The sequence below is a fragment of the Pelmatolapia mariae genome, linkage group LG5 (genome assembly GCF_036321145.2).
Source record: "Pelmatolapia mariae isolate MD_Pm_ZW linkage group LG5, Pm_UMD_F_2, whole genome shotgun sequence".
Lineage (NCBI taxonomy): Eukaryota > Metazoa > Chordata > Actinopteri > Cichliformes > Cichlidae > Pelmatolapia > Pelmatolapia mariae.
In genome coordinates this window covers 29,055,332-29,066,922 of record NC_086231.1, presented here as the reverse complement: position 1 = coordinate 29,066,922, position 11,591 = coordinate 29,055,332, and the positions used below count along the sequence as shown (strand labels likewise).

At 40.6% G+C, this 11,591-nt stretch overlaps 2 protein-coding genes across 2 annotated transcripts; both read right to left on the bottom strand.

Annotated features, from left to right (window-relative positions):
* Positions 1 to 68: 68 nt before the first annotated feature.
* chchd4a (coiled-coil-helix-coiled-coil-helix domain containing 4a) lies at positions 69 to 3,864 on the bottom strand. Its single transcript, XM_063474640.1, has 3 exons — positions 3,706 to 3,864; positions 3,097 to 3,195; positions 69 to 1,509 (listed from the first exon to the last, which is right to left on the bottom strand). The coding sequence occupies exons 1-3, from the start codon at positions 3,725 to 3,727 to the stop codon at positions 1,178 to 1,180; spliced, it is 453 nt and encodes a 150-aa protein (XP_063330710.1). The 5' UTR covers positions 3,728 to 3,864; the 3' UTR covers positions 69 to 1,177.
* Positions 3,865 to 5,973: 2,109 nt separating this feature from the next.
* On the bottom strand, positions 5,974 to 10,426 carry LOC134628043 (protein transport protein Sec61 subunit alpha-like 1). Its single transcript, XM_063474638.1, has 12 exons — positions 10,298 to 10,426; positions 9,394 to 9,461; positions 9,195 to 9,260; positions 9,023 to 9,101; positions 8,694 to 8,825; positions 8,415 to 8,524; positions 8,144 to 8,297; positions 7,880 to 8,040; positions 7,601 to 7,798; positions 7,284 to 7,475; positions 7,115 to 7,191; positions 5,974 to 7,025 (listed from the first exon to the last, which is right to left on the bottom strand). Exons 1-12 carry the CDS (start codon positions 10,302 to 10,304, stop codon positions 6,839 to 6,841), a joined length of 1,431 nt encoding a protein of 476 aa, XP_063330708.1. The 5' UTR covers positions 10,305 to 10,426; the 3' UTR covers positions 5,974 to 6,838.
* Positions 10,427 to 11,591: the final 1,165 nt, after the last annotated feature.

The following is an 11,591-nucleotide window of genomic DNA, read 5'->3' as shown; positions in this document are numbered from 1 at the left end:
AGTTCCATTTGAGCAAAATTCAAATGCCACAGCCTACTCGAGTAATGTTGTTGACCACCTGCACCCTCTTATCATTTACTCATCTTTTAATAGCTACTTTAAGCAGGACAACATGTCATGTCACAAAGTTCATATAATCTCAGCCTGCTTTCATGACAATCAGCTGAAGTGCGTGCGACAGTGGCCTGCAGAGTCACCAGAGTGCAGCCAAATGTGAATGTTGCGCTCACCAACCTGCAACAGCTGCGTAAAACTATGACGTCAATAAAAAACGCAAAACTCTAGGACATTTCCAGCACCTTGTTAAATCTGAGCATTGAAGAATGAGCACAGCCGACTGTCTAATAAATATAAATGTTTATCCTACAAGAAACTGGGACACTGCCCTCTCTCTTTAGAATGAACGTAAAATGGAGATTGAAAATGTCAGGCAATCATTTTAATCTGGAAAAACCACGAGTGGTGACCACAGCATTCAAATGAAGACTCATGATTGCATTAACATGACAAAAACATTAATGCATTCACAGGTGAATGTGACAGGCCAGATTGAAAACTAACAGAAGAGATGACCAAACTAACAGTTATAGATGGAGACTCAGTACATGATGCCAACAAGTCAGAAACAGAACATCTAAAACAGTACAGATGTTTCAACAGCTTTCTTGTCGATTATTTCTGCTTTGGTCTCGAGTGGTGGAAAGCAAGTTGAAGTGCTGAAAAACTGTCTGAGGTAAAATAAAGCTGAGCATCACTCAAATCAAAAGATCGACCTGTGATTTCTTAGATGAACTAATATAAATGCTTAGTTATACTCCTGCACAACTGACCTTGGGATACATGCTGAAATTCTGACTGGCGTGAGAACAAGCAGCAAGTGATGTTTGCACTGCATAAAAATGAGCATTTCGGCTGATGTCCCTGAAGCAAATCACTTGGCCCACTGTCAATAATCAGATAATTTAATTAGGGTTTTTTTTGCCTAAGTGTTCAGCCAATGAAGCAGCTCGTATTTGTGTACACGCTCTACGTCTCTCTGAAATTCTTCTCCTGATGGCCCGTCGATTTCCTGTGAGTGTCAGAACTGTATCAATAGTCCCTCTCTGAAGGCTTGAGGAGGAGAAGAGACCAATTGGAGCTCCTTTTGGACAAGTCTCTAACGCTGACCTAATCAACTCTAGCTGGTGGTCTGGCCGTCTGTAGGTGAGGTGCTGTCAGACGAAACAGCTGAGGTGACCGCAGTAGAGTGACTCTCGGATGTTAAGGCAGCACTGTCAGACGGGGCGGCGGACTCGTCTTTGTCGTTCTCCTGGGGATAGAGCTCGGGGTACCTCTGCATGCACTCCTGCATGTTACGGAAATGGTCGATGCACTCGGAACCCTTCACTTCTTCCTTACTGTAGTGAAAGCACGAGAAGGCCTCCTTAAACTGAGAGCCGCATGGTCCGCTGGCCATCCCGCCCAGACACGGGCAGTTCCAGTTTATGTCTCCATTTGGCAGGATGAGGCCTAAAGACATCAGAGCGTGGCAGGTTAGCAGAAAACCTTAAATGTTTAATGAAACTAAAGTAGTGCATCCTGCACTACCAAGATCACCAAGAGAGATCTGGATGTGTAGCTGTTAGCGGACAGTATCACAAAAATCTAACTGAGCCACACAGTCTCCAAGCCTAAATGGTATTTTACTAATGAGTCACATACACACAGTCTTGTTCATTAACTATTCATTACAAAATAACCTAAAGTAGATCTGACTGTTGCTTAATTAGTCACAGATATTTAGTGCTCAGGGAGGGTCCAATGTTGTTTATATGGGGTGGTCTTTAGAGAAAGAAACATTCCTGTGTTTATGGCATAAAAGTTTTCACAAAAGTTATCTGAGAAATAAAAAAAAAAAAAAGAAAAAAGAAAAGGGGGGGGGGGGTACTGCTAATTAATCAGTTTTTTCTTTAAAAATGAACGGTCTCTGGTTAATGTGAAGCATCTATGTTTATGTGGTTTCCAGGCAACTAAACCTGGTACGAAAAATAGCACAATGACATAAACATAAATCTATTTTTAATGACAACCCAGGTTTTTCTTTCTTTGCCAACTGTTTCTTCAGTTCTTTTCAGTCACATCCATCAACCTTATAAAAATACAGTACTGTGCACAAGTCCTCAGTCACCTTCCAAATTCATATTTTTTCAGTGGAGATGCAACCTACTAAAAGATGTGGAAACATACATGGAAAAACAGCATCTAAGGCAAATTTAGAGTTTGCAGAATTCTAATGAGCTTAAAAGTGAATATCTGACTCAGCCAATTTTTTCCCTTCATTAACAAATAGCTTCTTGACAGCGATCCTTCCACCGAGACCACTTCTGATGAAGCTTCAGCAACAACTGAAGAGCCAGATACATCTCTCGGGTCTTGTGTCAGGTCTTTGGAATTTTTGCTATTTCTTAAGGACATGACTTTCAGATACTGTTCATTTGCTGTAAAGAGGTTTTTAGGCCTGCTACTTCTTCTTTTGTCCTCCAATTGTCCAGCTTCCTTTCATTTTTTTAAAGAACATACTGGTTCTTTTTTTTTTTTTTTTTTTTAACTCAAATGAGTTATAAGTTACTGTTAAGTAGCATACAAAATAAAAGAATACAAAACCCTCTGAAAATGGTCAGGTACAAGGTCTAGACTGAAGTTGAGCGTCAAAAGCCGTCAATTTCCAAAGAAAAACATTGAAACTGTGAGAACTATTCATCAAGACCACTTAAAAAAAATACAAGAAATTTTGTCTCCTTGGAAGGAAAATATAAAGATATGAGGGGTGGCTTAGAACTTGCACAGTATTATAATCATTAAATAAGAACAAGCTACTATCAGCTACACCCTTATTCACAAGAACCTGCCACAGTGGGTAGATCCTTTCACATCATAAACCCTTCCTGATGTATCGCCACAGGGATTTGTGTCTCTTCTCAGGAGATGAACCAGGGATCTTTCATTTGTCAGGCAAATGTGTAAACCACTACACTACGGAAAGCAAACAACTGCACATCAGCAAATAAATCAAATTATTCTTTTGGAAAGCACATCTATATAGTCTGAAAGACTAACCCTGTTCCTCGTATGGATCGTTGGGGTCATCCGCTACCAGCTCAGCGTTGCTGGGTGTCTCATGGTCTTCCTTCGTCACAAAGATGATGCGATCTTTACCTTAAAACAAGGCAAAACACAAAAACACGAGGAAATGGGTTACTGGGTCTATGACTTTCATTTATAATCTTTCATTGCTGCAACAAGTAAAAGCTTGCTGACTGAAACACCTGGCTCCACTTTGAAAATTAACTGAGAAGATTATGTGCTGACTGAAGAACAATGACAGGTGAAAAGCTATAATAAGTATGACAGTGACTGGCTTTTCACCTGCTGCTTGAAACTCATGGCAGCACCAAGAGCAACACTGCTAGCTGTTTAACAGCACCGCAGTCACTGTTTTACACGCACTTTACTGCAGTAATCACAGCATTAAGTCAAAAAGTACTGCAATCTGTTTGAAAGCTGTGTTGGCTATAGCAGGAGGCTAGCCGGTTTCCTGACATACTGTAACAAACTCTAAGGTCTCGCTGGGTGTAGACGTTAGCCTAGCATGGTGGTGGTGGCTCGCTCGGTGACATTGCTCAGCCATGGAAGCAAAAATGAATGAAAGAAGATAAAAAAAATTACCTTCCTGCCTGCAGTACGACATGTCTGCTGATGCTACGGCTCGTCGGGCCTCGTCCTCTGGGCTCTAGTGCGAGAAAGACTATTTAGCAAATTAAACGATTTCATTTGACAGGCTACCCGGCGTCCAGACCAATGCCTGACCTGAGCACACGCGGGCGCGCAGTAATGACGTCACTCAAGTGTTCTGTAAATAATAGCGTTACAAAACAAGATTTAAAAGAAGGACTGGACAACGTATAAAGGAGGGGCATTTGTGGTGTCTCGGAAACGATGGCTGGAGGAGGGCAGAATTCCTATGTTAGAAAAATATACAGCAAAACTGAATACAGTTACTCATTTAAGAATAGAAGAAGTGGTAACTGATAACCATCTAATTTCTGTTCATTTTATTATATAAAAAAAACTTTATACATCAAAATAGTGTGAGAGTGATGCTCTGGCTTTTCTAAACTCTTTACAAAACACTCCCAAACTTGATAATGAATTAAGTGGCGCTTCGTTATCACTTAAAGAAATCATAGACTGTGTTAGACGGCTGAAAATAATAAATCACCGGGGACAGGTGGCCTTTCATCTGAGCTCTATAAATTATTTGCTCCCCAGTTAGTTCCCTTTCTTATTACAGCGATTTAATGAATTCATATCACTTGGTGCATAACCCTGGAGTATGACTCAAGGAGTGTTTACTCCTTTAATTCCCAAACCTAAAAAAGATTTGCGTTTAGTTGACAGCTGGCGTCCGATGCGCTTATTAAATAATGATACAAACTTTTGGCTCTTGTCTTTGCACAGAAAATCACATTGGTGTTAGAACCAATAACTGATTAAGAGCAACCTGGCTTTTTACCTAACAAACATATTTCCAGTAATATCAGACTTGCCTTGGATCTGTTGGATTACATACTTAATTCCAGATAATGGCTATATTGTGTTTTTAAATTTTAGATAGGCCTTTGACACAGGTATACACCAGTTTTTACACCATTTACGTAAAAAGCATGGTTTTGGAGAGTTTTTATGCAACGCTGTTAGAGTGTTATATAACAATACCAACTGCTGTATTACAGTTAAACATGGGTCATCAGTCAGATATGTGTAATTTGGCACCAGACATAATTTCATTCAATTTGATTTCATCATAACTTTTTCTTCTTGTTGCTCAGCTGCTGTGGTCTCATATAAAATCTAGCAACTTACAGGGCATTTATATCACTAAAAGGACAATTTTCATTAGTCAACTTTCTAATAACACAACATTGTTTTAAATATATATATATAACTCACAGATTTCTTTTCTTAGAATCATTCTCTAAAGCTTCTGGTCTTTTTCTTAAGCTTAAAAAGTGTGACTTAGGACGAAGGATTGTAATACTGACTCTATCTCACATATTCCTGTGAAAAACTCAGTTACCTATTTAGGTGTTAATATTGAACTTATTGAATCACAGCAATGTTTTAATAACTTCAATCCCATAATAGAAAAAGTTAAAAAAGCTTAAACTCATGGTTTCTACAAGATTTGTCATTAAAAGGAAGAATTTTGCTTTCAAAGGCTGAATCTCAAGACTAACATTCATTGCAAAATCTCTGCATGTTGACCCTCGTATATGTAAAACTACAGATAGAGCTCTGTTAGATTTTGGATGGAAGGTTCAAATTCATTTTCTGAAAAAGACTGATTACTTAAAGATTCCAACTTCCTTATGGAATTACAGTCCACATTATGCATTTTCATTGGTAAGTGGGGCCTTGATTTTTTTGGTCTGCAATTACAAAATTTTAACTTAAATATCTCTTAAATATATGCTATTATACTGAGAAAAATTTATGAATGAGGGTATAAAGGGGACACTTACAAGTAAGAGTCAGCAAGATTTAAAAGTATTTGTGTCCAGCTGAGGACTCCCTGCACCTCTGTGGGTTTTACCTGGGAAGTCCACTTTCCTCCCACAGTCCACAAACATGCTTGTTAGGGTAACTGTTGACTCTAGATTGACTGTAGGTGTGCATACAACTGTGTGTGGCTCTCTCTCTAAGTTAGCCACATTGCCAGTTTAACTCAAATGTGGAGCAGGTATCTCAAAAGACAGAGTGACCTCTACAGGAAGTCACAAGTTACAGCACCCAATAATGCCCTACTCTAGATATAAACTTTTAACTACATAGTAACTCATTATCTACGTGTTGGTTGCTGGAACAATAACATGTGGTAAGAATAGTTGCTACTGTAAATAAAAACAACAACAACAAGAATCAAAACAATTTCCAAGTGTATTGGAAAACAAATCCTGTTTTTTTAATAACACAATTATGTCTGTTACATAAAGTAAAAACAAAAATGAGACCCCTTTTTCCATCCCTATCAAACCCACCCTCATCCCGACCATCTCGGCAGTTTTGTGCAGCGATTCAGTCTGGGAATAAAAAGAGCATGACAACACAGACAAACACTTTCCTTTGAGGACCCAGAGACAAGAGGACAACCACTGCGCCTTACATTAGACCAGAGTAAATATAAACATAGTCCATGAGATTTAAAATCAAAGCAAAGGTAAACTGTATGAGATTACCGGAAACCTTATCAGGAGTACAAACATATCTTATCTGTACTTTCCACATCCTACTATAGGCTCTTAGAAACCTCAACAATGATTGCTAGGTGATGAACAAGATGGCTTTCTTTCAGTTCCCCCCGATATATCCAGGCACAGTGCTTTCAGCTTGAAATAAGCATCAACATGCTGTCTTAGTGTTCCTTGAACATGCTGCAATGAACAATGCCTGAGGTCAGTCAAAGACAGCACCTCAAACTTTTTTTAAGGTCTTCTTCAGCTGATAAGACAGTCAGTGGGGATTCAGGCAGCCTGCAGAGAGATGGGTAACTGCTACTGGGACGGGACAAAAAAAAAAAAAGGAAATAAAGACACAATACCATGCTCAACCCTGGACGTAACCAAAAGAGTTTTCTCAGCATTGAAATGCAGGAGCAGTGTGGTGGAGCGCAAAGACGATGGCATAAAATTTACGTCTCCCAGCTGCAAAACAGACTGATTGTACATATTGCAACATAAAAAAAACATTGATAGGGGTGGATTCTTTTGTGTCTGTCGCAAAAAAAAAAAAGTAGTGTTTTCTAGAAGAGCAGCGCTGACATGCTGCCAACTTCACTCTGCTCCTTCACGAAGATCTCGAAGTACTGGTAGATGATGGTCACAGCCAGCAGGATTCCTGTACCTGAGCCGATGGCACCCAGGAAGTCTGCCATGACTGAGAGCCCTCCTATACAGAGCCCACCAAATGCAGCAGCTGTGGGGATGTACCTGCAGATAGAAAGTAGGCAGAAATAAAGACTTAAATATGCTGCAAACATTAAACCTAAGAGCGCATTTCCAAGTCTTTTTTTGTGTACCTGTTAAGTTCGTGCACCATGGAGGTCTCTCTGTGTCCTCTCATTACCATCTGCTGCTCCTTGAGCTGCTTCGCCACCTGAGACGTACAAAATAAAAATCGGTGGACATATTTAATACATGATTCTGACATAACGAACACCCTACATGTTTGCACGAAGACACACTTACATCTTTGGCAGAGGATCCTGAGACCTCGATCCAGGTCTTGGAGAAGAAGGCACAGGAGCCGAGCATGAACACGATGTAGATGACGGCGTGAACGGGGTCGTCTAGAACCGAACCAAATGATTCAGGTGGAGAAAGGTAGTAGCACAGACCGCCCACTGGGTAGGCACGAGCTGGTCCTCCACTCGAAGTGTCCTAAACACAAATATTGTATTTGTACTGAATAGGGTGGAGACGAGCCATGGCTCCTCATAATAAAGCAGCATTTAAGTTGCCTGCTTCATGCCTATGCTGCCATGACTTGGACTAAATGTACTTACAGACCAGGTTCCCAGGAGGTTGACCAGGAAGTTGCCACTGAAACGTGTTGAGAGCATCTGAGAAATCACATACAGATTGGAGACCAGGGCAGACTGGAGGATGATGGGGATGTTGGAAGTGTAGAACAATTTAATGGGGTAGGTGTTGTATTGGCCACGGTAGCGTGCTGACTTGATGGGCAGGTCAACCCTGAAGCCCTGATGAAGAAACATTTGATTTAATACAATGCATATTCCTCAGAGTCAAATAAAAATCAGGTGAGATAAACAGTAAGTCACCTGGAAGTATATGACCACTGCAAACACAAAGACAGTGGCGATGAGGTTCATGAGGTTGGGCAGGTTCTGCCTGTAGAAGGCTTCTCTTAGAGCACGCACTTTGTCTGTACGGGTGGCCAGCAGATGGAAAAGAGCGATGATGGCTCCCTCAAACTCAGTACCTGGGAAAGACCCACAGATTAAGTCAGAGTAATATAGATACACAGAAATACCTCGCTCTGCAATCACTCAGCTTTAAAGCCTTTTGTTTCTTAGTGCCAATACCTCTGCCAGTGTTGACAGTTGTGGGGCTGAAGGCTTTCCAGACGATGGTCTCACAGATATTGGTTGCAATGAAGAGAGAAATACCAGATCCCAGGCCATAACCCTTCTGCAGCAGCTCGTCCAGTAGCAAGACAATCAGACCTGCAACAAAGAGCTGGAGACAAAGGCAGGAGTTTAACACTCTTCTTGACAAATGCTCATTTTGTAGGTAGGTTAAAAAGTTTAAATCTTTTTTTTTTATATGGTGTTAGCAGTTGTAATTTATATTAACCTGTATGATGATGAGCAAGCATATCCCAGCACCCATCTCTGAAGGATCTCCATACATGCCAGTCATGACATACACAATAGCCTGTCCAATGGTGATGATCATTCCAAACACTGCAAAAGTACATCAAAAAATGTGAAACAGGCACAACTGACACAACTGAAATGAGAGCTGTTATGAAAGTGCAAGCATCAGAGTATCAAAGACATCTTTAAAGCTTCAAAAAGGTACGTGACAGCTTCTGAAAATAGCAACTGTCTGATGAGTAATAATAACACCTACATTTCTGAGCTCCGTTGAAGAGGGCTCTGTCCTTAGGAGTGTCTCCCACCTCAATGATCTTGGCACCAGCCAGCAGCTGCATGATGAGGCCTGAGGTGACAATGGGTGAGATACCCAGCTCCATCAGAGTACCTGAAGAACACAGACAGCGTCACAAACACAAAAACAATGTAAGAGTGCCTGCAACTTTTGACCTTTGACTTATGACACGTGATAAAAGATTACGTCCTGCATGACAAGACAGTGGGATTAGATTATTTTCCTTGGCAAAGTCACAAAGAACGCAAAATGCAAAGTTCTTTTGAAACCAATTAAATATAAGTAAACACCTCGGTTGGAGGCCAGGATTACTCTCATCCAGTAGAAGGGATCTGCTGAATCTGATGACATGATGCCAAAGAGTGGGATCTGCAAGAACAAAAAAAAGAGAAAAAATTATGCAACAAAGCACTATGACCAAAAGCACAACCAGTAGGAAGGCTGTCACTGACAGATACCAACCTGGCAGCACACCAAAAAGATGAATAGTGTGATGGCGGTCCATAGTACTTTTTCTCTAAACTGAATCTGCAAGGTTTAAAAAAATAAAATTAAAAAAAGAAGAAAAACAGAGGAGATAATAAGCTGTTGTTCGTATTCATTCGTCGTGTAAATCATCACTACTGTGTACTAATGTACTAAACTAAAGCTCAAAGCTTACCTTTCTTTCTGGTTTCTGGATTTCTGGCAGGACTGCACAGAACGGCTTGATGACCTCCAAAAATTTGACTGAAAAGAGAGTGACGAGTTAAAAAATGTATATGTATTTACACCAAACAACACATCAAGCAGCTCTACTATGAGTATCAACAACATCTGAGCTTTTGTTCCTCTTTAGCCAGATCTACTTTGATGCTACGTCATCACTAACCAGCAGCTAAACAGCTGGCAGCAAAACCAAACAAGCCAGTCTCGTCATCACGCTAAAATGCAACAACGAGGATGTAGAAAAGTAAGCACAGCTGGGAGTTACTAATATTAGGTGTGTGCTCACTTTTAGACCGCTTACGGTGGAGCTGCCTAATGTTTTGTCACCTTGATCCGCTCTATCAATCAATGAAACTGACTATGACAGAAAGTGATTTCACACACACGCTTCGGTTCTTTCTTTCTTTTCTTTTTTTGCTTCCCAGCCGCACAGAAAGTCAAACTGGACTTAAAAGCTAGTTACATTATAAAAGTGAAGGAGAAAGTAAAGACCTCTGTGCTGTACATGGTTAGTTCATTTAGCGTGATGCTAACTGGCGTTCAATCACAGAACAAGTTAGCCATCATTCTCTAAGATGAAGAATTGACACACCGCTCAAAAAGACACACAAGAGGCATCCCAGCGTGATATAAATCACTACAATGGTACTTAATCCAATCGAAAAATAACTAGGCTGTAAACCTTCTCCCGTTATGAGCTAGCTCCAAGTGCCACATAACCTGGCCAAGGTTAGCCAATTAGCTTCTCCGACGAGAGCCGAGTGCCCTTTAATGTTCGAGATTTTAAAAAGGAAAAAGATAGCAGGTATTTTAGAGCACCAAAAACAAGCATATACACAAGAAAACATAACACGTACTTCCCATGGTGTCCTTAGTCCGACTCCTGCCGTGTTACTGGTATCCGTTTGAGTGCTGTGCGATTTCAGTGTGGCTCCATCAGCCGCTCCGTGAGAAAAGAGGGAGCCGTAGAGACACGTCACCAGACAAGCCGCTACCCCACGTCACTGCTCCGAGCCCAGCAGAGCCGACACGAAGCCCGCTGCAGGCCGCCCACAGCTCGGTCTGTGAAGACACTTTGTCAGAGCTGATAAACCAACAATATTAACTCGGAAAATGCGTGATTTTAATTTTTTAACATTTATATTCTAGCAGCTATATCACAAAGTCATCCTACCCTACAGGGGGCGCCCCAACCTCCAGCGAGCGTCATTTCCTTCTTCGGTTGAGAAGACGACAAGCTGGAAGGTGCTTTGCTGCCCTCATTGGTTTCCACCAATAAATGTAGTTTCCACATAAGTTTTACTATCAGTAGTGTTTGACGTGTGTTTCAGTGCCGACGGTATTAAAAACATATTTGTATTTACCTCTTATAACGATGCCTCATAATTACAGAAATAAATCCTCCTGGTTACCCTGAACTTCTACAAGCACAGAGACCCCCAAATAGCCCCACCCCAGTGTTGCCCAGCTTAGGTATTTGAGAAGATATTTAAGAAGATGTTCTCCTGGTAGATTTGGTATGGCCCCACTTTCCCTATTCTTCAGTATAATTAGATTTCAAAAAAGTACACATTGCTTCAGTTTTAAGCTTTTGTGCATAATAATAGACACAATAAAAATCATCACCTGGTCCTTGGCAGGCGTTAAATAAACTCAGTCTCAGACAAACCATAAAACATTGCATCTTATGCCATTTCACTAGTCATTTTGCACAAATGAATCTAAAGTTCAGAAACAGTGTGTGACAAACTAACTGCACTCTTACTGCTTAGTGCTAGGAATAGAGGGTAAGTAGCAGCCAGCTGTTAATAATCAAATCAACTGACTAATCTGATTATCATTTAATAATTATTTGAACAACAAATGTGAGAACATCTATAAATGTAGGGGTTTGGCAGTATGCTGCTCTGGAGCATTCAGGTGTGTGTTAACACAATGGCAAGGAGCAAAGACATCAGCAGTGAACTGAGAGCTAATTAATTTCTACATCATACAGACCAGTTTGTTCTTAAGTGGGACGACAAGTGAAACTCCACTTTCTGTCAGTGTAAAGATCTGCAACTACACATTAAATCCCAGATGTATCTTAATGTAAGAAAAAGAATGGCATTTTCAGCAGTCTCTGTTTTTTCCACATGATCTGTATAATTA